General features: G+C 42.5%; 2 protein-coding genes across 2 annotated transcripts; one reads left to right on the top strand and one right to left on the bottom strand.

The window, feature by feature from the left end:
• The first annotated feature begins 3,232 nt into the window (after window positions 1-3,232).
• On the top strand, window positions 3,233-14,948 carry arl8 (ADP-ribosylation factor-like 8). Its single transcript, XM_036125783.1, has 6 exons — window positions 3,233-3,599; window positions 8,419-8,479; window positions 8,601-8,748; window positions 10,652-10,735; window positions 10,833-10,984; window positions 13,648-14,948. The coding sequence occupies exons 1-6, from the start codon at window positions 3,554-3,556 to the stop codon at window positions 13,694-13,696; spliced, it is 540 nt and encodes a 179-aa protein (XP_035981676.1). The 5' UTR covers window positions 3,233-3,553; the 3' UTR covers window positions 13,697-14,948.
• A 1,456-nt stretch (window positions 14,949-16,404) lies between these two features.
• On the bottom strand, window positions 16,405-24,945 carry maf1b (MAF1 homolog, negative regulator of RNA polymerase III b). Its single transcript, XM_012853177.3, has 8 exons — window positions 24,372-24,945; window positions 24,023-24,111; window positions 19,492-19,623; window positions 19,237-19,399; window positions 19,030-19,151; window positions 18,830-18,949; window positions 18,349-18,441; window positions 16,405-18,235 (listed from the first exon to the last, which is right to left on the bottom strand). The coding sequence occupies exons 2-8, from the start codon at window positions 24,103-24,105 to the stop codon at window positions 18,211-18,213; spliced, it is 738 nt and encodes a 245-aa protein (XP_012708631.2). The 5' UTR covers window positions 24,106-24,111; window positions 24,372-24,945; the 3' UTR covers window positions 16,405-18,210.
• Between the last annotated feature and the right edge of the window lie 639 nt (window positions 24,946-25,584).

The following is a 25,584-nucleotide window of genomic DNA, read 5'->3' on the forward strand; positions in this document are numbered from 1 at the left end:
TATCATGTTTAATCAATAATTAAATAATACATATGTTTTCGTTAATCTAATAATAATAATAAAGTGCTTTAGTTTATATAAAATGTGCTTTGATTTTTATATATATATAAACAACGAAGTATAAGCATTTATTTGTATTTTTATTTTTTTTATTTTGCAATAATATGCCACTATTTAGTCAATTCTAATAATAAATTAGGATTCTAAAAAGTCTAAAATCATATTATGTTCGTCTGAACGAACATGAAGTACAGGTAAAAAAAATTAAAATCTAACGTATGTTACGTCATGACGTAACACTGATAAGTGAACAGTCGGGATTGCTTTTCCCAGTGTGTGCAGCTAACAGACCCTTTTCACATGACGTCACTCAACTTCCGTTTTGAAGCGGAGCAGGGTATCTTTACTTCCGGCTACATGCTTTTACATAGAAAATTCGGGAGGTGAAGACGTGTTTCAGTGATAATCAGCGCGATTTCATAAGGTAAGACTGAGACCACAATGTGTCGCATTGACTATCTTTATTTTCCTTAGTATTTGTAGCGATCATTGCTGTTATATAGATGCTTTGATCGGGACAGTAACATGAAGATCAAAGCTAACATGCAGCAGCTTGTTAGCTTAGCTTACCAAACTTTTACCTATCAGTAATCAGCGTGATTTCATTAGGTAAGACTGAGAGCACAATATTAAACGTGTCTTATTGACTATCTTTATTTTCCTTAGTATTGGTAGCGATCATTGCTGTTATAAAGATGCTTTGATTGGGACAGTAACATGAAGATCAAAGCTAACATGCAGCAGCTTGTTAGCTCACTTTACCTGTCATTAATCTGATGTAGATGTTATAAAATGATTACTGTAGCTTTGCTATTATAGAAATAAATCTTGTTCACTGAGTGAAAAAAGAGACATTTATCTGCTACATTGTTCCCTTTACTTGATTATGGTGACGTGTTATATATATAATTGCAGTCACTGAATTAAAAAGATCTTATTCCATTTGAATCTTTTTGTTCATTCCTAAAAAAAAAATTACCGTGGGTCTATTGGACGGTACTTATGTTTCTGAATTTTCTGTGTATTATAATGAATTTTCTTCATAATATTATTTGCACTTATATTAATGCACTTTTTTTTAGTTTTTGTGCAAAATACTGTATATTTTAAGTAGAAGCCTGAAATTGTTTTTATTATACTGTATTAGTAATGACATGTGCTGCTGACCTCTTAGTCAGATCAACCTTTAAAAAAGAGATCTTAATCTCAATGGGAGTTTATCTGGTTAAATAAAGGTTTTAAAAAGTATTATACTTAATCTATTTTTTTCTCCCCTTGTGTCCATCTCTCAGCAGCATCATATTCACCAAGCATGGCACAATCACAGAGAAACCGCTACTGCAGTGTCCCACAGTGTTCGAACAACAAAAAAAACTTTCCATATCTCAGTGTTCATGACTTCCCGGCTGATGCTGAGACTGGAGCCCATTGGGTGACGGCAATAAGAAGAGACGAGGGGCCAAATTTTAAAATCCTTCGTGGCAGCACTTACGCCTGCAGTCAGCACTTCTCTTCCGAGGAGACCTACGTTTCTGCAAGTGGTCTTTAACAAATTAAACTCCATCATTCTTTCTTAAAGATAATTGAGTTATAAGTTAATTTAGCTATTTCCAAGATAATTTCAGTGGCTCACCACGTAAAATTTTATTAGAGCTGTCAAAATCAATCTGTTAATGAAAGGAAATTAATCTGAGAAATTAATTAATTTCTGCACATACAAATGGTTTTTAAAAATACTCACCTGTACACTGTGATCGCACACTGTCTCTTTCTCCTGCATTGTTTACATTTCAATTGTTTACTGTTAAATCACTGCTGTAATTTACTGTAATTCTCAAGCTGTATGCAAACGGAATTTCGTTCTGTACGCACTCTGTGCATACATAATGACAAATAAAGTTGTCTAAATCTAATTTGTCCATGGATGAACCCAGAACCACACACAAGGGACTTAAAATGAAAGTCTTTATTGAAGGTTTGATGGGATGGAGGGTGATGTAACCAGCGAGGTAGAACTGCACGGGAACAGGGTGATGGTGTTGGCAGGAGCTGACGGACCGGAGAGAGACTTCTTGGAACCAGGATCAGGCAGCAAGGTCCACACCTCGGCAGAGAATTGACAGTTCAGGGGAGAACCCACCAGAGCTCGGCAGCAGGCTCTTCTGTAAGGCAGAGGGGAACCGAAGCAAGGCAGCAGGATAAACAGGACAGGTAAAAGGTAAAATGGACAGAGCTGCTATGAAGTATCTATGTAATAAATAACTAAAATATATGAAGTGTGATGTCTGAAGTTTTTTTAAATCCATGTTTTTTTGGTCAGTTCCTGAAAAATAACAGTATAGGACACAAGGGGTTTGCCCCGACAGCAGCATAATCCATAAATACTATAGTGAACTGATTATTAGTGTGCATGCAGTGTGCTTGCAACATTATTGACAGCGTCTTTCTCAGTCTATGATGTCCTAAACTATCACAGTTTTAACAGGAATGGGCAGAATTATTTTATTAATTGAGGCTCCAGATCTACTGACGAGACTGAGAAACACACTGAACCCACAGAGGAATTTTGTGGGATACTACAAAGTCTGCAACCTCAGTAAAATACTACACAAAAAAAAAAAAAAAAAACGGGAGGGAATGAGGCTCCTCATTTTTATTCATAGAGCTGTGACCAAGTGGCCAACAGCATTGACACTGTTCCAAAACAAAGTATGAAAAGGCTCAACATTATACATCAACTATATCCCTGCTGTGACTCATTGACTAAAAGCTGTGAAACAGAATAGCTGATATAGCAATAAAGCTAGCGTAGCAATATAATGGAGAAATAGAAAACTAATAAATGACAAAAGTCCTGTTGGTAGCATAGCTACCATTATCCTAGCATCTTTGCTAACAACAGAGCTAAGAAGACAAAGCTCTTACCTTCATAATCGAAAAGGTACTGTTCCACAAAGAACTTGTCATCTTTGTCGAGTTTGGAGGCTGGTGTGGCCGGAAGCTTTTGTGCCAGTCTGTGCACGTCTCCCAAACGAAATTTGGGTAGATTGGTGAGGGACTGTGTGAATTCCCTATGTAAAAACACTGCTCGCGGAGAAAGCGGAAGTAAAGATACCCTGCTTCACCGCAGAACGGAAGTTGCATGACGTCACTGTGAAAAGGGTCTACTGGCAGAAGTCCTAACCAGCTGTGTGAACGGCTGCCGCTGCACAGCCGTTTGTCCAATTTCTTGCCTCTCCAACGTTTGTTTTTATCAGTGATTATTCATTAGATCAGGTTTTCCATCCTCTCGCCAGATATACCCGACACAAAAAACGTACTTATGGTGTCGGTGGGGCGCTTTGCTGTTGAGAGAATGTGCAGTTAGTGTTAGCTAGCCGCAGCCAGGCTCGGACCGTCGCCGCGCGGTGTGTGGACAAGCAAGGGAGCGGAGAGGAGAGGCTAACTGGGGAGGGCTGCAGTTGGCCGAACATCCCCGAAACCGACCCGAACGATGGGGCTGATCTTCGCCAAACTGTGGAGCTACTTCTGCAACCAAGGTGGGTGTCGTTGTCTGGAGATCGGAGGACGCTGTTGCGGTTCGCTGAAGCTCCGGTCTACCGGAGGTAACGAGACCCCGTTAGCATGAAGTGAGCCGCGACAACGGACGAAAAGGGGTGAATTATCTCGCCGCGCAAGCTCTTCGACTCGGATGTGTCCTCTTCTTTGTTCGGGTCGAGTGACAAAACAGCTCGAATCTCCCGACGTGTCTGTCCGAGTCTCCGCCGCGGCGCTTAATCTGTTTTAACGCGAAGTCGGACGACATAATTACATTAAGTTACCGAGAGCCTGCACTCGGTTTATCCAGTTTGTCAATCAGCTTTGGCTCGATATCCAGGACACAAAGCATTGCATAAGTTGTCGTGGGCTTTTACTGAGAGTTTGCTCACCGTTGATGTGATCAGATCATATTTAATCCTGGGAGAATTGATGTTATAAGGTTAACGAAAGTTTAACTCTTAATTTGGAACATCGTTAAAAGTTAGAAATCCCGAGACGCCCTCAGTAGCAGCGCCATGCATTTTAGTTGTGTTTATTTAAACACAGTTAACTCTTTTTTTTTTATTAAGTCTTTAGAAACTTTTCTTTAACAACTTTATTGATCAGAACACTAATCACATGTTCAAATAAGAATCTCCACTTTTGCATTCTTACAAAAAAGAGAAATAAAACAGTTGCGTGCAGGAGATCAACTTAACTTTTGCAAGGCAAAGGAAAATAAATAAACAGGCATTTACATTTAAACCAGTGGAAGCATACACAATTAATCTCCAAAAGTATAAATACATAAGAATTTAAAATCAACACTTAACAGACAGACCCATTTCAGAAAGGAGACAATTCCTTGCATCAGGTTAACTTTAGCATTTTGTCAAGTCAAAGCACCAGAAATTGTGACATGTCACTACAAATATTTTTTTATATATGTCCATATTTGTCGGCTAAAAAAGATAAAGAGAAATAGAAGATTTTGAGTTTGTTTTTAAAACATATTAGTGAAGATTTTAGATTTTTTTTTTTCCCCCATTTACATACATGTATATATCTTCCCATAATCATGAAAATATTGACCATGTCAGATATATTCCTTCGCAATGTCATTCTTTTATGTTAATATTTGATTTATATCAACAGGTGTTTATATTTTCTATTTTAGTGCTCAACCAAATATGCAGGTTCTGCCAAGAGTGACCTGTGACTCTACATGGTCTTTGAAACTTTAGCGCTGTGGTTGTCATGCAGTTTGTCCTGGTGTAGCCACCATGAAGATGGGTAGTCAAGAACACCAGGGTTTTACTGAAGACTAATTTATCTTTTGCCCTTTTTTTTTCATGAAACTCAAGAGAAAGTATGTGCATGATCTAAGTTGTCTGTAACTGTATGGGGAACACAATGTGCAGCAATGCTTGTCAGCTGGCTGAAAGAGGGCTGCTGCACTTTTCCTTCAACTAATCAAGGCAAGATGCTGGAAATGGTTCCAGTTAAGGAAAACAAATAGTCATGGTGTGGAAAGTAAAGCACTGCCTCCCATCACCTGCTAAGTTGGCGCTGTTTTAAAGTGACAGCAATCTAAAAGGTGTGTTTGTGTTGATCTGATTGCAGTGACCAGCTAATTGTGCAGTTCGAATCGTTTTTTTGTTTTTGTTTGTTTTTATGGTCATTGAGTTGCAGCATTCACTCCTCCTGGGTGAGCATACATCGACAATGGGCAGTCAAGAAAGGCGAGGGTATCGACTATAGAAGAAGATGGGGTTTTCAGCAGCAGTGGTTCAGCTGATTACCCCCTTCGAGGAAGTGGAACTTCTATTAAGATAAAAACAAAGAGAAATGACGTTGCAACAACGGCAAATAATGTAAAACTGGAGAATAGTAGAGGGGTAGAATGTAGCAGAGTGAAGGGGAAAGTGGTCATTATGTCTTACAGCAGCGTAACTACAAAGATAACCTAAGCCATTCTAAGTTTAAGTTATTTATCAAAAAAGAAAGTTTGAAGCCTAGACTCAAGTAGACAGGGTGTCTGCCTTTACAGAGAAAAACTGGAAGTTGGTTCCACAGGAGAGACGACCAAAAGATCTGCCTCCTACTCTACTTTTTTAGAAACTCTACCACCCACTGGAACCACACGGCACAATCAGATCTCTGATGTATGATGGAGCCTGATTATTAAGGGCTTTATAAGTGAGAAGGAGAATTTTAAGTTATATTCTTGATTTAGCAGAGAGTCAATGAAGGGAAGCTAAAATTGGAGGAATATGAGCTCTTTTTAATTTTCATCGGAACTCTTGCAACGTTTTGGATCAGCTGGGGGTTTCGAACTGCATTTTGTGAACTTCCTGATGGTAAAGAACTACAATAGGCCAGCCTTGAAGTAACAAATACACAAATTAGCTTTTCAGCATCACTCCTGGACAGAATATTTAATAATTTAATAGGTATGTAATCTATTCAGTCATCTTGATCAAGCCGAGGATTCTTAAGTAAAGGTTCAATAGCAGTTAATTTAAAAGCCTCTCATACATATCCTTTTATCAAGGATAGAGTAATCATATCTTTAAATGACGAGGCAGTGATCAAATTTGGTTAGGTTTGGGGATACCATACAGCCTTGTCGCATTGTTTGATAAATCTAGTATGATGACATTTTCTTTGGGGCTGAATTAAACTCATGGGCTAAGTTATTAAAAATGGTCAGAGGACATGGTTATGATATGAGGAAATAGATAACTTAACGTGTTCGCACCTGAAGCCAAATGTCAGCACACCATCTGTAGTGTGAAGACAAAAGTGGGTGGGCCTGTATATGTTTTGAGCAATTTCAATGATGGCAAATAAAGGGTACATTATGTACATACAGTTATGATCAGCTTGTTAAAATTGCACTAGATTAAAGAAGCAGAAGTATAATTATCTATAGTTTACCCCCCATCAGTGGTTGTGGGATTAATTCTTGGTTTTCTGTTTTTAATTTTTTTTAAAGTTATGTCATCCTATATAGTTTTTGTTTTTTACTAAACCAAAAATGTATGCTGCTAGCGCACCTATTTTTTAAAACAGCAATTACAGTGTTTGTACTTATACAGCGACTGAGATTATAACAAAAGATAAGCACTGAAATAGACTATAAAAGTACAACCAACTTCTCAAACTACGGTATGCAAGATAAAAATAGCTGCTCCACATAATCTCCATTCTCTGATGATGGTTGTTGACCTGTGGAATTAAAAGGAACCAACCCTTAAGTTACCTTGTGAAACCTTAAGTTGTTGCACCAGATGGACAGGAAACAAGGGCCCCAGAGATAAAAAGCTTTCAGATGAAAGTATCCCAAGTATTCTGTAATTGTGCTGCAAAGATATTGGCTCGCTCCCTTTGGGCGGGTCCAGAGAAAACAAAAGTGGCGGCGTGCAGAGAAATGTTGAGAAATCTGAAACGGTGAGTGAAAGAGGAGCGCAGGGGGAGTTTAGCTAATGGCATGAAGGCAAAATCCATCAATCTGTACTGGCCAAAGTCGTGAATAAGACTGCCAACGTCAAATATGAAAGATGGCCAATATTTGGATAGGGGTTGCATGTCTCTCTGAAGGGTCTGCAGAGTCATTACAGCGATTGCACAGAAGACACTGACCTTTTAACCGCATAGCTGGAACCTACATCTATTTACAACTGCTTGAACATTTTTGAGATCTGCTTTACAAGGACTGGTTAAATCAGTTTTTCTGTTCACAACGTTAGTTTCTTTTGTTGCCACAAAATACAATGGTTTAATGAACATCAATAAAAAAGTTTTTTATTTATATATACATTGTTCCTTGAACTGTTGTAATGTTATAACCACAAACCTCCATGTGTATTTTATTCAGCGTTTTATGCGATCGACACAGAGGTGGCAGCATCATGCTGTGGGGTCAAAGATGAAACTGGGGTTCACCTTGCTATTTGCGAATGCACAGCAGATTTTTATTTGTGTAAGAATTCAAAAAATCTATTACATTTTTCCTCCCACTTGAAATGAAATCCCAATAAAGCGCCGGTTTGTGGTTGTGACGTAGCAAAAGGTGAGAGTTCACCTTTTGAGGTTGGTGGGAGTGGTGGCCGAGTGGTTAGAGCAGCGCGCTTGTGTTCTTAGAAGGTTGCAAGTACCCGGTTCGATCCCCACAGCCTGCACTCTGGGTCCCTGAGCAAGACCCTTAACCCCCAATTGCTCCCCAGGCAGCCCACTGCTCCCCAAGGGGATGGGCTAAGATGCAGAAGTGAATTTCTCCATTGTGAGATCAATAAAGTTTTATTATTATTATTATTCAGGGAGCGTGAACCCTTCCGTCAGGCGCTGCCTTTCTCTACGTGGCTGGTCCAGGAGGTCAAAGACGGGGACTAAAATCTGCTCCCGTTGTGGCGTAGCCTTGCGAAAAGGCAGATCAGAGATTTAGCCTGTTGGTAGCACACCAAGACGGAAGCAATACACAATGTATATCCTGCAGAAACCAGCTCAGTTCATCCTGACCAGCAGAACCTCCTTCCTCTCATGGCTCAGAAGGGGCGCAAAGGTTTCCCCTCCTGCATGTTAACTCCTTCACTGCGTCCGTTCAGCCCAGCGGTTCATATGGCCGGTCAGTGCTGACAGAGGCAGGAAGTTCAGTTGGTATAATTATTACATTTTTTTTATTTTCAGTGTGGGTGTAAGGAGTGTTTTGTGTTGACTGAAAACAGTGTCCACCACCACCCCTCTCTCCGCGTTGTTGTGCTGTTACAGTAAACAGTACAGTTTGTCTTTCAGCGGGTCACGAAACGAATCCCAGTTAACCGTTTGTTTTTGCCACAGAGCACAAGGTGATCATTGTGGGTCTGGACAATGCGGGCAAGACCACCATCCTTTACCAGTTGTGAGTACGCTCTGTGAAATTACCCTAGACCCCTTTTTTTTTTTTTTTTTTTTTTTTTTTTTTTTTTTTTTAAACTCGTTGCTTCCCTGCTTTGATGCATTTTAATCTGTTCACCGTGAAGCCTGATGAACGAGGTCGTTCACACGTCGCCCACCATCGGGAGCAACGTGGAGGAGATAGTGGTGAAGAACACCCACTTCCTGATGTGGGATATCGGCGGCCAGGAATCTCTGCGCTCCTCCTGGAACACCTATTACTCCAACACAGAGGTAAGGACCACGTTACGTTTTTAGCACAGTTTCTGACTTCTTCCCACCACTTTTGTTGCCCTTTTTGTTTTTTTTCTTTCTCGTGCGGGTGGCAGCTGTTGCGTTCATTCAGAGCACAGACTGCAGCGGGGGTCGTCGGCGTCACGGGTCAGCGTTTCGACAAAAGGGTCCGTCTAAGAGGCAGAAGTTGGGGTCAGCCGATAGTGCTTTGGAAATACAAAGGCGAAGAAAAAAAAAACAGAGACAGATGTTTTGGAGGAGAATGGTGAAAAGACACCAGATGTGTTCCTGAGATTTTTTTATTTATTCACTTATTTGATATGGGCATCACATAAATTGAGCAACCAGCTGTACAGCCGTGGTAGTGTTAGCACAAGTGTTGATTTTCAACACCAGTGCACGGTCGGCTTTTAGGACAAAATCCCAATTACACTACATTTTGGAAGGGGAAAAAAATAGAATTTACATGATATACGTTTTTATTATTATTTGATTTTTCATTTATTAAAACGTCCTGATATTTGTACACTGCTTATTTGAACCACACGGTCTTGAAGTTGAAGATTACCATGTTTCTTAACGATTTGTGAACTGAACATGCTTAGAATCAACAATAAAATGACCATGAGATGCACTTAGGAGTTTTTTTGGGGTTTTTTTTGGCTTTGAACTGCTGATGTAGATTTGAGCCGTTTCTGGTTTGTATTTATAGGAGCCAAAACGAACAGCTTTCAAAGTATTTTCTTGTAAAGCAGTCTCACTTTTACATTGAAACAGCAGCATGACAATGGAGTTAAACCATCTTTAGCATGAAATTCAGGCGTGTCAAACTCATTTCTATATTGGGCCAAAGTGGCCCAATATAGAAAGTCATGAAGTCATTAAAAGGGCCGGTTGCTCATGTATAAACTATACTTTTGATTTCATTATTTCATTTCAATTCACATAGAAATATAAAAAATGCACAGTAACATAAAAGTAGCACCTTATGCCCAGTTTATGCAGTTTATGTGCAAAGAAAGTTGATATTGGGGGTGAGTTAAACTTTAAACTCATCGTTCTGCATCACTTCTTCTCTTGTTGGACATTTCTGGGTTATTTTAATGTGTTGTGGGAAAACTGACATCTACTAGCAGGATGCTGTTACTACAACATTCGCTACAGGAGGCTCAGTTTTAGCCACTTTAGGCACTTTAAAAGAATATATACCTCTACTTTGACATGATATGCCTTTTTTGGCTCTCGAGGGCCGGATAAATTGCCTCGAGGGGCCGGATTCGGCCCACGGGCCCTGAGTTTGAACGTGTGATGTAGACGATTGGCATGGTTTGCATAACCCAGACCCCAGTTCAGATGCCTCTTTTGAAAAAAAAAAATCCAACATGAGCCTGAAAGCTCAATTGCAAAATGTTTGTTTTTGACTTTTCAAGTAACCCGTAAGTCAAAAAAGACCAATGAAGCTGCTCAAGCTGTCGACTATGATCAACGGAGAGTTTTCTGGTGCATTGTGAGCCTTTTTAAAAGGGTTCATCAACAAGAAATGTCAGGATTTGCTAACAGGGCAACAGAATCCTCTGTTATCTAAACGTAAGGTTACAGCTTTTTAAGTGTTTTTCCATATTCTCTGTTGCATCCTGAATGTGGGTTTACCCCCGTCGTTCGAGTCAGGCAGTCGACCCATTCACACTTCCTCTTGAGCCGCGTCTTCTGTTTCAATGCCGCGTCTCTCCAAACGGCACATTTCTTCGGTCTGCCGTCGGCCGTGGCTCCGTTTTCTTCTTCAGAGGGGGCTCCGTTAGCATCGGGGTCAGATCTGTTCCTGGCCCGGATATGCCCACCCGTTGTGTTGCATCTCGTCGCTGTAAAAGAAGTCACCCAGTGTGTGTTCTCTTTGTCCCTGCAGTTCATTATTCTGGTGGTGGACAGCACCGACAGAGAGAGGCTGGCCATCTCTAAAGAGGAGCTCTACAGGATGTTGGCTCATGAGGTATAGCTGACGCCTCAGGAAGGAACTAAGCCTCGCTTTTTTTTGTTTCTATACGATACTATAGATGCAACATTGTTCTCTGGATTGTCCCCCCCAGGACCTGCGGAAGGCAGCTGTGTTGATATTCGCCAACAAGCAGGACATGAAGGACTGCATGTCGGCAGCGGAGATCTCCAAATACCTCACCCTGAGCTCCATCAAAGATCACCCCTGGCACATCCAGTCCTGCTGCGCTCTCACGGGAGAGGGGTGAGATGATCTGCTAGTTCTGCAGAAACCAGATAATCAAGGGTCCCCCGTTTCGTTCGTCACAAGATGGAACAGATTTTTATTGTTTAGGATGTCCTGTCTGGCAGCAGATATTTGTAACGGTGCTCAGCGTAATTTCCCATCAGGATTGATAAATGGAAAATGCTTATGTTCAAATATTCATACCATTTGGAACGTTTTTAAACACTTGCAGATGAAAACACAAACTTTAGTGAATTTTATTAGGATTTTATGTGATGGACCAACACAAAGTAGTGATTATAGTGAAGAGGAAGGAAAAATGTGTTTTTCATGTTTTTACAACAAAACCTAAATCAACAAGTGCAGTGCGCATTCAGCCCCCTTTTAGTCTGTTGCCCCTAAATAAAACTCAGTTCTGGTCAGATGGGTCAGGCATATAAAGTTAGAGAATTTTAAAGCGTGGTGAGAATTGGGACTGGGCGATAAATCAATTTAGTTTGAATTTCCATTTATTTATTTTTTTTCAAGGCTTTAATTTTCGGAAAATCTGGATTTTATTTTGCAAATGCCCTCATTGGGGTCCAATGACAAAAATGGCCTGCAATGCCGAGTCTGTTTAGGAAAATCTATTGTAAAGAGGAAACTTTTTTCACAATAGTACCAGGCACTTTAATTCAGTCATGTATGTATGTATTTATTTATTTTGTTAGTTTGAAGTTACTAAAGTGAAGTGAAGCCTGTTTTTTTTTTTTTAGCTCATTGTGCAATGCCACCAGCAGTAAATATTTTATTTTTATTGTTTACAACGGCAGGGCCGCCATCTTGTATTGCAAGCATGTTTCACAGCTTGGATTTAGTTGCACTTTCAGTTCACGTCAACTCCAAGACGAAATGCTTGACATTAAAGTACGTTCTTAAAATTTCTTTTTGTGAAACTAAACTGAGGGAAAAAAAATCTATTTTTAAATGGATTTGGTATAATAAAATCTGAGATTTTATTTCTAATTCATATTGCCCAGCCCTAGCTAGGTTATAAAAGAATATTAATCGGTATGAACATCTCTGAGCCCTCTTCAGTACGCGACCTAGAAAATGGTGCGGAGTATTGCATAACTCCAAGCCAGGCGAGATGCGGGTGTCCACTGAAGCCAGGGATCTCCCGGTCCAGGCCACAAGAGTCTGTGTCCTGCAACTTTGAGATGCGCCTCAGTTCCTGAACAAAGAAACGCTGAACGTAGAGGCAAAATGCTACGCTCAGCTAACTGGACATCATCCTGGAACGTCACCATGGTGGCAGCGTCATGCTCAGGAGATTTTCCTCAGCGGGGACAAGGAAGCTGGTTAATGAGTGTTGCTCTAACACATAAAATCCACCAAAAAAATTGTTTAGTTTCTTTGTCAAAAGGTAAAGTTCAAGGCTTTAAAATTTTCTACGAAACTGTCTGGAAATAATTTAAAGGTGTTATTGAACAGGTATTAAAACAAAAATTTAAACCCAAATCATTTCTACTCTTAGTAGATTAGACGTCAAATTTCAATTCACCCAAGAAGCCGGTGAAGATTCTCAGTCACTCAGGTCATGGTCATTGTAAGCCATTACAAGGCCTTTGTTTAGCAGTAGTATAAAGCTTGGTACTCATCACTACTCCAGACTTTTTGAATTGAGAAAGCTTCCTGGAGAGGAAGCGAAACGTCTTCAACTACGGAAAACAAGTCCACTTGTTTTGCTTTTTACTTTTTTGGAATTCACACAAGAGGGGACACGAATTGTCCAAAACACTGAACCTCGCTTCCATCTATTGAGCTCAGCAGCTTTAACTCTTTGTGTCGTCATAGCGACTAGGACTTCTTCCTTGTATGTCTCACGCTGACATCATCGCGTTTAAACCTTGTCCAACTATGTCGTCTCAGCTATGAAACACTCGAGCGCTCTGGTGCACGGTTTTATCACTGCTGTAATTTAGGGTCGGACTAATGAACGAACTCAACAGCTGCTCCTCTTCCTCCTCAACCGGCTCCATCGCCGCCGCTGCTTCAACATTTGAAATTCCCTCCCTTCTCTCACCCTCGACATTTTTCGCTTCTTGTTTCAGACTGGATGGGGTGGAGTCACGTGACTACAGACCATATGCACGTAGCGCAGCGTCTTAAAGGGACCTGATCACACCGTTAAAGAAAAAAAAAAAAACTTTTTCTTACATTTTTTAACACCGAAAATTCCTACACGGGCAAAATAACGTCGGCCCTTATCGTAAAATTCGGCCTCTGTATATTTTCGGTTTATCGCCCAGGCCTAGGATGAACTCCTGGTTTTCCAGGCTGGAAGACCTTCAGCTCCTTTCACACTCTCTCCAGCATGTTCATAAGGATAATTATAACGATAATTATAACGACCGATGACTTCAGTCGTACCCCTGGCAGATTTAGGTTGACTTTCGGGTTTATAACTGTAGGTGCTTAAATCTGTCTTGCTATAGAAGGGCCGTCAGCCACCAGGTGTCGCTGTTTTCACTGAGCTAAATCCTCTGAAACAGTTTGAGAAGGAGTCAGGTCAGCTGCCAGATGTAGTTTCTGTGTTTTGTAAGCCAAAATACGCTCTTCAGTAAGCAGGCGGAAAATACTGGCCGACCTAAAGTGTTTCTGTGGGTTTTGAGCCTCGTTGTGTCTCTTGTACTTCCCAGTTTATGCCAAGGCCTCGAGTGGATGACCTCCAGAGCTGGACTCAGATAGCCCCTCTCTCTCCTGCCATCGATGCCTGAATACCTGCACCTCCTCCCCCTCTGAGGTGGCCCACCGTGTTTGTCCTGACTGGCTCACCCCCCCAGCCCCCCCCAGCCCCCCTCTTTGTCAACGACACTACATCAGGACAGCAGCGTTGACGGACCGCCATGAAATGATCCGTCACGGGGGAGTCGGGGCTGAAACAGACTTGCAAAAGAAGATGTCAATCAAGGACAATTTCCGCTACATCCATATCATGTCGCATTACTTCTCATCGAGCCGAGTACGAGGAGACGGTAATAAGGTGCAGCTTTCGTTCAGGTCAAACTGAGGGAATTACGCAGTATTATGAAAGCAGGTTTAATAGTTATATTCACACTAAGTTGCTCTATTAAATTGTTTTATTTAGTTCTCATTTCTGAGCCCAGATGTTGGTGTGTTGCATTCAAATTCAGTTTCATAAGCTACATTTGTGTGTCTCGCTTTCTTTGGGAGTTTTTAACATGTTATTCCTTTCTTGGGTATTTTTTATTATTATTATTTTGGGCCATAAATTAACCTGACTATGCTGAGTCAGACTGACGACGTGCTAAACTTCGGTGATGGTGGGGGGAGGCTAAAACACCACATTGACGGCAAGCCAAGGCTTGGTTTTAACAGTATTTTTCTGCATTTTATAAGGGATGCGTTGCGTTATTTAATTTGTTTTGCTCTATAGTGATTTTTTTTTTAGTGGATATTATAGGTTAGCGTCTAGACTTTTACTCGAAGCTTGTATCTTGGGCTGTTTTTTGTACTTTTTAAACGTAGGGATCACCACCCACCAGGTGCCAAGCATTTCCAGGAAGCCGTTGCTCATGAACCGCTCGCAGCGTAGCGTTCAGTGACGTCACGTCGCCGTCATCCCGAGGCCGACGCTGACCCGATACGTCAGCCGGTGCTGGAGGTTCAGCCTTAACAGGACCTCTGTGGTCGGCCCCCGGTCCGTTTCCTTGTCCGGCTCGTCAGAAGAACCCTTCACTTCGCCGTCGCATCTATGCACGCGCCACTTTGAGACCTCGTCACGCTGGTTCAGAAGTGGCCACATTAGGAGGTGCAGGAACAGGAAGTTGAGGCGTGCGCCTGTTGACACCCTGCAGCAGAGAGGCTCGCAGCGCCTCAGCCGGAGCTCACAAAGCAAGGAAACGGGTCGCGTACTGTGCTGACATCTCGTCTGGATCATGTACTGCATTGTTCTCATTAAACGGTTGTTTTTTTTTTTTTTGAACCGGTGTTCTGTCATCCTTCCCAGACGGGGATCTCATCAGTCGCTGCACCAGGCAGGTGGGGTTCACACAATGGAGGGTTCCTGGCTTTTCATGGGAACTGGATGTCCTTTTCAGACTCAACTTTCATGAATAGTCATCCCTATGATGGATTTACAATGTTCCGACACCAAAGTTCAGTTAGTTTAATGGCAAAGAGCTCTACAGGTAAGCTTTAAATATGGAAGTGCATAAACAAGAAGGAAAGGAAACGAAGATAAAATGGAGATGGGGCATAAGGATGGAAGGAAGGAGATAAATGGGGACGAGGCTGAGGGTAGGACACGAGGAAGGGCATACAGGGAGGGGGGACAAAAGGAAGATAGACCAAAGAATTATTCAGAAAATTGATAAATCTAGAAATAACTTCCATATCCAGATTTGGGAATGGCCAAAATCACTTCCTAGAGCAGGGGTCACCAACTTTTCTGAAACTGAAAGCTACTTCATTGGTGTTGTCATACAAAGGGCTACCAGTACGGACCTTTGACCTAGAAGAGTCAAAGTTCACCTTAACTTTATGTAAAATAAATACATTTTTCATGCTCTGTCAATTTTAAATGTACATAAAAGAAAGTGTGAATAAACAGGAAGAGTAATGGAATAAAACAAAGTTTTTGTGGGTTGTGGTTGTTTTGGAACAGGCTCCTGGGTATTGTGTCGGTGACCCCTGACCTAGAGGATGAACGTTTTGAACAGAGCCTGGGCTTACCCAGAATGCCCCTTTGAAAAACCACCAGCAAGGGCGGCGGTTGCTGTGGTGCCAAGGGAAATAGGATCAAATGGTCTGAATCTGGAAAATCTGCTCAAACCTAAACGGAGCACTTTAAAGTCAGAGTATTCTATAAAGTCAGTGAAACTTGTGGAGTATTGATCTGGTCAGGGCAGTAGTAGAGGAGGTTGACGAAACTAAACGGGTGACGAGACGACCCCAGAAACAGAAACTGTTTAGCATTTGCGTTGGTCTGGAGAAGTACAGACCAGTGCAGGATGGTACCCTGACTGCCATTAAGTATCAAGATGACATCTTTTTATCTGTTAAGACTCTTCACTAGTGCTTTGGCTTAAGCTCTATTGGTTGATCATTTAATCAAATCCCTTTATTCCTAAACACGTTACTCATTCAATAAATGTATGGATACCAGCAGGATTTATGTCCAAGATCCGATGTTTTCCTCTGTTTAATTTTTTTCAGTAGTATATAATCTAATCTGAATCGTGTATAGGCTAATCATTTCCAGTCTTTTATATTTCACCAGTGCTCTTTATGCCCCCAGCAGCTAATGGGACAATACTCTCCCAATCATTGTAAGGAACCGACGCTCATGTTTGTGACCCGCCTAAACGTTTCAGCGTTCTGTGCGCCAAACCCTCGGTGTCGGGTGTGAGAGCATCTACTCCAGTGAGACTCAGTCCAGCAAGCTGAATATATTATTGACATGTAAAGAATAAATTCATGACACTGTGAATACAATCATCATTCCAAAACATCAGGGATATTCATTTTGTGCGACAAATGTTCAACTCAAATCAGGATTTGTTTTTTCAAACTCAGAATATAGCCGCTGTTACAGACGTTGACAATCCAGTACTTTAACTCTATTAATTTTAGTAACGGGGGGTTTACAGCTGAAAAAAAAAAAAACTCTGGGTTTTACTTTTATACAATCAGAATACATAGAATCAATTACTTCTGTCCACCTACACACGGTTTTGCTCATTTGTCTTATTAAAAGGCTTTTTGACTCAAAAGTTATTTGGGGTTTGACTGAAAAAAGGAAAGTACATTCTCTTTGGTCTAGTAACATAAAGCATAACAGGACTTGGTTCAGTATTTGTTTGAAAACACTGTTTTGCCAATTTCAATAACCAAATAAAATTTTCCATGCATAAAAGTCTGCAATTGAGTAAAAGTTGCTGGTTAGATTTATTGTCAAATCAAAGTTAATTGGAAAACGTGTGCTTATTTTCAATTGTAAGTTTTTAACCTGTCTAATAACGCTTTAATTAAAAATAAAACGTTCCCATCTACCCCAGCCAGCTGTGCTAGTGGACCAAATCTCTCTTGAAATGGCTGCAGGTTGGACATGCCTGGATTGGGCTATTAACACCCCAATAAAAGAAAAAAGCTGCAATCAAAGTTAGCACTTACAATTTAAACATTTCAATGAATCTAAATACCAATTTTTAAATTTTAAATTGAATTAAAGGGGGGGAGATGACATCCCAAGAGCTGAACCTGCGCATCAAAAAGTCCGTTAAAGCCAAGCTTTTCGTCGTTCCGGTTCTGTTCCTGGCAGAGGAAACTCAGTCCGCTCTGAAATAAACACCAGTTTATCAAGGTCTGCACCACCGGCCAATCAGAACAAGGCCCGGCGGTCTTAAAGACACGGAACCCATCCCATCCTTTAATGGACGTAAAAGTGGCCGAGCGGTTTCCTAAAAAAAAGTCCAACCTGTACGACACATTCGGCTTTTAACGAAGCGCTGCAACGAGGCGAGGAGCAAATTAAACAGCAGCAGGAACACACGTTGAAGAATAGAACGAAAATAAAAATGGAAAAACACGCCAACAGGACGTATGAGTTAATGTCTAATAAAAGCCGATATGATCTGAGCTGCGGCCCAGAGGCCAACCCCTCGCTGTCAGGATGGGTTCAGAGGAGAGCCTGCAAGGAAACAGCTACCATCAGATCAGTTTCAGTAATAAAAGGTTATTTTTTTCTTCTTTTTTTTTTAGGATGTCAGACGTTTCACAGTAGCATCACTTTCACACATAAAAAGACGCTGAAGACACAACGTCAGCCGTTCGTTCAGTCTGATCCGGAAGTCGGACCTGGAACGCCTGTTGCTGGTGTGATCTGGAGCCAAACTCCCCGGCAGTCTTTGACATCTTTCTCTGCCATAAACCCACTTCTGCTCCGGCGTCCGTCACAAAGTCTCTTCCAGAAAAAAGATAAAATAAAAATGCACGGAGAGGAGCCGAAGGGTCAAAAACGATGTTGAGGACAACAAAATTGGAAGTTCTCGTGGCAGCGGGGCGCCTTTCCTACAAACGTCCGCAGAGTTCGCCAGGAGACTAAAACATGCGTCATTCCCCGCAGAGCAGCGCAGCTTCCGGCGGGGGGGGCAGTAAAACTCTCACAGAGCGACACAAAACAAAAAGGGAAAGAGAGCAAGAGTGCGGCTATGGGTGATCTTTGGATGCAGGTCCAGGATCTACACACACAGGGCTCTGGGACACCTGAGAAAGGGATAAAAAAGAAAGAAAGAAAAAAGGAAGTTGAAGCAGTCTTTGCATTAAAAAAAAAACATTTAAAAAAGAAAGTAAAGCTGGAGACGATTTATTCATCTCACCCTCCCTCGGTGAAGCCGTCCATCTCCTCCTCGTCCTCCAGCTCCATGTCCAGCTCGTTGTCGGGGCAACCGCGGCCGTAGCCGCTGAGAACGCTGCGAGCAAACAACAACAAAAAAAAAAACGTTAGCGATGCGCCCTCATGTTATATACGGCTGCTGCAAAACCGCCGAGTCATGTTTGAGAACAGCGCTGGCAGAAATAAATAAAGGTGGGAGCAGTCGGTAAAGGAGAACCAACTGGACCGATTGAGAGCCGGCAGGGAGCCGATACCGACTAACGGCCTTCTGTGAGGTCTCGTCTACTTACGTCTTTAATTAACTTTAATTAAATGACGGGAGATCTTTGCTTTGATGAGGTAAAGAAAAATCACTGTCTGGCCTGATGGTCACCGATCAGAGCCAATAAAAGGAAAATAGCTCCGTCTGTACGCGGATTTCATCGTGGGATCCGTCTAGCGCCCCGGCGTTGGCTGGCACCCACCTGACGGAGCGGCACGTGAAGAACACGATCCTCTTCAGCTTTTTGTTATAAAAGAAGTAGTTGAAGGACCAGAGGCTCCCCTCCTCGCCGAAAGGATCCGAGTCCAGGTCCGGGTTGTAGCTGAGGAACAAACGGGCAGAGGTGAGAAGGTCTCCGGTCAGGACGGGACGGCGGCGGCGTGGACTACACCGCACACTGACCTGTAAATGTCACAGCTCTGCAGGTGGATCTCCTGGTCGATGGCGTTCCACAGCTCGGGCCCCACGGAGTTGAACTCTTCGCCCACGGACGAGAACAAGCTGCTGTTGACGGCGTTCACCACCTGAGGAGGAAGCCGCGCCGTTAACGGCCGCTCCTTTAAAAGCGATCCCTCCTCCCGCTGCTGCCGCGGCGACGGACGCACTCACCCAGTTGATGCTGGGCTCCCGGCTGAACTCGTGGGCCCGGGCGGCGCTGAAGTCGTAGTCGGGCCTGAAGGACTCGTTGAGCGTGGTGATGAGGTAGAACAGCGTCTTCCTGCACACCTTGTCGCTCAGCGGGTTCTCGCCGTCCTCGCCGCTCTTCCCCAGCCTGAAACACAGCAGCGGCAGCGTTTAGCCAGTCTGAAAGCGTCCCGGGACCGCTCGGCCAAGATCTCTGCCGGGGGGGGGGGGCGCGCTTACTGCGAGGGGCTGGCGGCGCTGCCGGACTGGGGCGGGGACAGGGCCTCCAGCACGTGGGGCTCGCCCTCCTGGCAGAACTGCTTGAACATGTGCTTGTCGTCCCCGGCCATCTTGCAGGAGTAGCTCTCGATCCTGCGGGGCGACAGGAGGAGAAACATCAATGCATCCCATAATATTAAATAAAAACGCGTGAAGCAGAGACGGACGACATAAAAAAATGATCTGAGACGTGACGGCGCCTTAGAACCTGGAGAAAGGGAACATTGTTATTCAGCCCAAAAGGCTTGAGGTTCGCCTGCAGCCCTTAAGAGTTTTGCCAGGTTTCAGTAGCGCTGGACGATATAGAAATATAGCATATCCATAAAATAGAAATTATATTGATCGATATTGATAATTATCAACAAATCGAAGGCAGCAGTGCAGCCCTGGCCATTTATGCTGTTGCTTAGCAACCTACTTTTAGATACAGACACACAAACACTGGATTCACACTCAACCAACGTTTACCAAAGCTAAAAATAATAATAAAACAAAGGTGCTCTGTGAACTCTTTGAAGGGGGCGGGGCTAAGTGACGACATTCCTGGGTCCATTTGTGATTGGTTGGGAGGATGTAGTGACTGTAATATTAACCTACATGATATGCTAATCTATCATTGATATCCGTCTATCTAGGGCTGGACGATATAGAAATAAAGCATATTGATAAAATAGAAATGATATTGATCGATATCTATAATTATCAAAAAATTTCTAAATATACATTTTAAGTGCAGCCTTGGTCATTTTATGGTGTTGCTTAGTGACGTTTTTAAACAAATAGAATCAAACAACCCTTTATTATACCAACTTTTTATGAAAACTTTAAGTGTTAAAAAAAGAATAAAAAAAGAACAAGTGCTCTCTGAACTCTCTGAAGGCTGATGGAGCGTTTGTGATTGGCTGGGAGGATGTAACGACTGTAGTATTAACCTACACGGTAAGCTAGAATGCACTGTTCTTTTATTGAACTTTTTATTGACCCCTGTTTTTTATATTGAACCATACGTCTATCGATCCATATATATCGTTATTGAATTATCGTCCAGCCCTGCGGTCCTAGCGCTCCCCTTCCTCCACGCGCCTGATCAACAGGCCTCTGCAGCCCCTGATGCTGTCGAGGAGGTCCTGCAATCATCCGGTTCAGGCGTGGTGGACCAGAGAAACGATCATGATCTAAACCACTCCATTGTAGCTCCGGCTGTATTCTCTGTGTTCTGGTAGAGATAGAGATAGAGAGATATATACAGATAGACATGTATACAGATATAGAGAGACATATAGACAGATAGACAGGTAGACAGAGACAGAGATAGATATATATACATAGACAGAGATAGAGACAGATACAGATACATATATAGATACATAGATATACAGACAGAGAGAGAGACAGAGACAGAGAGAGATACATATATATATACAGACAGACAGACATACATAGATACAGACATAGATACAGACATAGAGAGATACATACAGAGAGAGAGACAGAGAGAGAGAGAGACAGATAGATATATAGAGAGAGAGACTAGATAGACATAGAGAGAGAGAAGACAGAGAGAGATATAGACATATAGAGAGATAGAGATATACATATATATAGAGAGAGAGAGGAGAGAGAGAGAGAGAGAGAGAGAGAGAGAGAGAGAGGAGATCTCTCAGAGAGAGAAGACCTCCTGTCAGCTAAGAGAGAGACAGCAGAGGAGAGATCGACAGGACATCGGTTAGGAGTGGTGGAGAGAGAAAAGATCAGATTACCAGATGAGAGGCTGAAGTGGGAGTGGGAGGAAAATTTCTTCTCGCCCCTAACGGCATTTCCTCCAGAACGGCCCTGCCTCAATCCATCAAACTGCCTTTGCGTAAAATCCAGGAAGATTTGCTGGAAAGAAACCGAAAGCTGGGGAAAGTTCTCCAGGCCCGTTCGTCAGGCCCGGGAGAACCCCTGGAAGCCGTGTGCTGCGGGGGTCGCAGAAAGGTCAGCCGCCTTTCACGTATCTGGGGCAGACGGCTGCTGTACCAGAGCGCAGCACACCAAGGTTGTTTGTTTTCCGCCGCTGCGCTCCGAGGCGACGCGGCCAAGGATAGACGGAGGGCGAGGATCCTTCCAGAGCCCGGCGGGTTAAATATAGGAACATCCACGGAGCACAGAGTGGAAATAGCAGCGCCGGCATTCCCAACACAACACAGCTGACCTGTTTGAATGCCGTCAGCAACAACAGAGCAGACCGGTGTGTTTATTAATGGGGGGGGGGGGGGGGGGGGGGGGCTAATTTACCAAAACTGTTGATCTTTACCTTCATCTCTTGACTTTGTAAATCTGCTCGACATCAGCAACAATGTGAATAACGAGCGCCAGCGCTTATCTGTGATCGCTGGCTGCGCGCTTGGAAAGCAGTAAAAGCTTTTTATATTGCATAACCTGCAGAAGGCTCGGCGCGGCTCTACAGCCCTAACTCAGCGCGGGGTCAGTGACCTCTTTCAGCGGTCCTGTTCCGTGGTGTCGTTTTTTCTCCCCTGTATCTGAGAGAAACATGAGACAAGGACTGACTGACTGACTCCTCTACACCCAACGGACCTCTCCATCCAGAAGACGAGGCCTGGTAGAACAAGGCTGTCCGACACGGCGCAGCAATGGGTTACATGTTGAGGAAAGACTGGGAAAATAATAATAAACCAACCCACAAACTGACCCGGGTCCAAAGCAGCTCAAAAGGAAGCCTTCCTTGCTGCAAAATGGGAACAAATTAGAATTTTCTTGAAATTAGTGTATTTTTCCTTGATTTGAGCAGGTAAATAAGACCATTTGGCAATAGAAACAGTACTTTACCCCTAAAATAAGATCATTGGGTACCATGCACCTGAAATAAGATGATTGAGATGAATTGTTCCCATTTTTTGTGCAAAATTCTTATTTACCTAATCAAATCAACAAAAAATACTCCCATTCCCATTTTAAGAAAATTCTACGTATATTTAGTTCCCTTTTTTTGCGTTGGGCTGCGGCTTCGATACCAACTGGAGCCAGACTTCAGGACACGGGTGGGAATAAAACCTCCCCTTCAGTTACAGCTAGGGGCGTAAAATCACCAGCTTTAAACGCGACACGACGGTACGCCGACTCGTCTGGACGACGATTGCCGACGGCAAAAAAAAAAAAAAAAAGATCTGTCACGACACGATTTCCATTGAAGCCGATTCACAAGCCTGCGACCGGTCGGAGGAGATATCACCTGTCCATGTTAAACAATTATTTACAGAGATATCAACCAAAGCCGGGCCTTTATTTAGAAGCAGCATTTAGTTCCTACGCTCCACTTATCTGGAACAAACTTTAAGAAAACTGTAAAAGTGCTGAAAGCCTGAGTTCCTTTAAATCAAGATTAAAAACACATTTGTTTAGGATTGCCTTCGACTGTTCTAAGTTAAACTGTTTTACTGAAACATCATTAGTTCAACTTTGTAGTCCAACTGTTTTTGATGTTTGCTTTTAGTTTCTATTCTCCCATGTTCTATTTTGTTTCTACATTTTATTCCAACTTCCTTTTATTCTGTTTTATTTTCCTATATTTTAATCATGTAAAGCACTTTGCAACGTCTCTGTACTGAAATGTGCTATACAAATAAATTTGCTTTGCCTTGCTCGCATCGTTTTATCGCCATCGTGGAAAACCTCTCTTATAAGAATTTGGACTTATCGATACATTCCAATTAGCAATTAGTCTGCAAACCCCAAAAACTGCAAGTATTGTCAGGATTGTTATTTTAGCCATTTTCTCCACCGTTTTGCTTCCTCAGAGTATCAACAAACATTTAATATTCAAAAAATCCTATTGAATGCAAGTTTTGTAATAAAAAAAAAATAAATCACATTTCTTTGAGCAACTTGTGTCCCGATGAAACTGTTTCGAAATCATGTTATTAAATGTGATTCTAGAGCCAGCATTTGTATTTACGGGGCTATAATTATCCTGAAGTCACCGCCACAAAGTTTCCTAAAAAGAAAACAAGAAGCCTGTAATAGTCTATCGACGCTTTTAGCGTTTTCACAATAGTTCCACAAAATGTAAAATGTAAAAGTTCATGTCGCCCACTCCTAATATCAACTCACAGTTGATCTGACCATGTAGTTTCTAAGCCCTTACAGACATTTAATCCCAAAAAACAAAAAACAGCCTCCTTCCAATAATATGTATAGAAAAAGAATAATAAGAGATCAGGCGTTGGTTAGTCTTGTCATTCTGAAACCAAAAGGTGCATTTTAAAGATGCCAACGTGGAGGATGGATGGTTAATCCATTATTAGCACCGCTTTTTAAAGTCTGCTGCCCTTGGAAACGCTCCCTGATCGGATTTTCTGACCCTGTTGGCCAATGGTCAGGGTTAATCAAGCTGAAGGGGGTTAAAAAAAAACAACTGATTGGGGTCAACACTCCATCCGCAGCTCTATAAAATTCTAAAAAACAGTAAATAAATAAATAAAAATTAATTTACCTGCCGAGGATGCGGGACTCCCCTGTTTCAACACACAGCCGGGAGCTGAGGGCTTCAAAGCTGGAGTTTTCCAGCAGTTTCATGGTCGCCTGAGGGGGGTAAAAAAAAAAAATACACAAAAATTACATTTTAAACCCTTTTTTACGCTTTTAAAAATATCAGAAATATCTTGGCAGTCGGGAAGAGGAAACTTGGCAGCCGGGGGATGAAAGTGCGTAGCAGCAGCGCCCCTCTCGGATGAATTACGGACCAAAACACTCGTTTCCTCTATAACAGCGAACGCCGCCCCTCCCCCACACACATACAGCCTTCCTGGTTCAACGCCATCCATGTTTATTATTTCACTTACCGACCAAATAAGCTTCCGCGCAGGCAGGCTGAAGCGGGCTGGACCTCGGTAGCACCGTTAGACGGCCGCCTTGCTTCTCCGGAGCCGCTCCCCGGGGATTAGCGATCCGCGCTTTTGTTTTTTTTCCGCCGGCTAACGCTAGCCGTTAGCTTGAAGACTGACGCCCCCGAAAAAGCGACACTTTGTTGTTGTTGTTGTTTTTAACACCGTGAACTGGAGTTTATGTATCTCACGGAAGCACTCGGTCGAGCGGGGGACGTTCTGAGGCCTTTTAAGTTTATAGAGAAGCTGCTCTTCCCGATTAGATGCGACGAGATTAAATCCAGCGACTGTTGGCGTCCGTCGGAGTCTGTCTGCAGCGGCATCCCTTTCGACCTGGATTCACAAAACCACCTACACCGGGATGGGGATCAAGTCGCTCCTTTCTCGGCGACTCGATCGGAAATGTAGCAAAAAAAAAAGCTACTGAGCCTATTAAATATATTTTTAAAAAATCACAACGGACTATTGTTCCTGCTGTGTATCGATAACCTTCAAGAGCCGTTCTGCTCTCATCAAAACAAGACCTACTGTCTGATGGTCCCGCCCCTTTTCCCCCCATTTATATACAGACATCGGTAGAGACCCGCCCATTTTTTTATGGACCCTTGTGATTGGCTGTATCAGCCTGTCGCTATGCGTAGCGTGAAATGTGATTGGTTAACACAAGTGAGGCAGTAGAGTAATGTTTAATGTCATAAAAGGAAATATCTGTAGACGTTTTCTGGTTCCGGCCACAACTCTGTCAATCTTTTACTTGAATAGGAAGAAGTACAACTTGTGTTTAATTCCCCCCTCTGCTGTGTTACAGTTCCTTGCAAAAGTAAAAAGTTAGAAAGTAAAAATATATATATATATAAAAATATTACACATTTTAATACATTTTTCAACCTTACCACAGGTTCTCAAGCGGATTTAGGTGTGGACTTTGACTGAATGCCATTCTAACGCCGGGATACACCAGATCTGCTGTCCTGCTGGAAGCTCGACCTCAGTTAACCTCAAATCCTTTGGAACCTCTGAGAGGTTTCACTTTGAGCAGCTTCCATGTCCCTTCTGAAAAAGAAAAAAGAAATCATTGCCACTGCATAATGCTGCCCACCGCCACCACATTTAATCTTGGACAGGGTGATGTGTAGTCAGTTTTCCACCACAGTTGAACTTTCTCATTTTG

Source organism: Fundulus heteroclitus, chromosome 21 (assembly GCF_011125445.2).
Source record: "Fundulus heteroclitus isolate FHET01 chromosome 21, MU-UCD_Fhet_4.1, whole genome shotgun sequence".
In the NCBI taxonomy this organism is placed as follows: Eukaryota; Metazoa; Chordata; class Actinopteri; order Cyprinodontiformes; family Fundulidae; genus Fundulus; species Fundulus heteroclitus.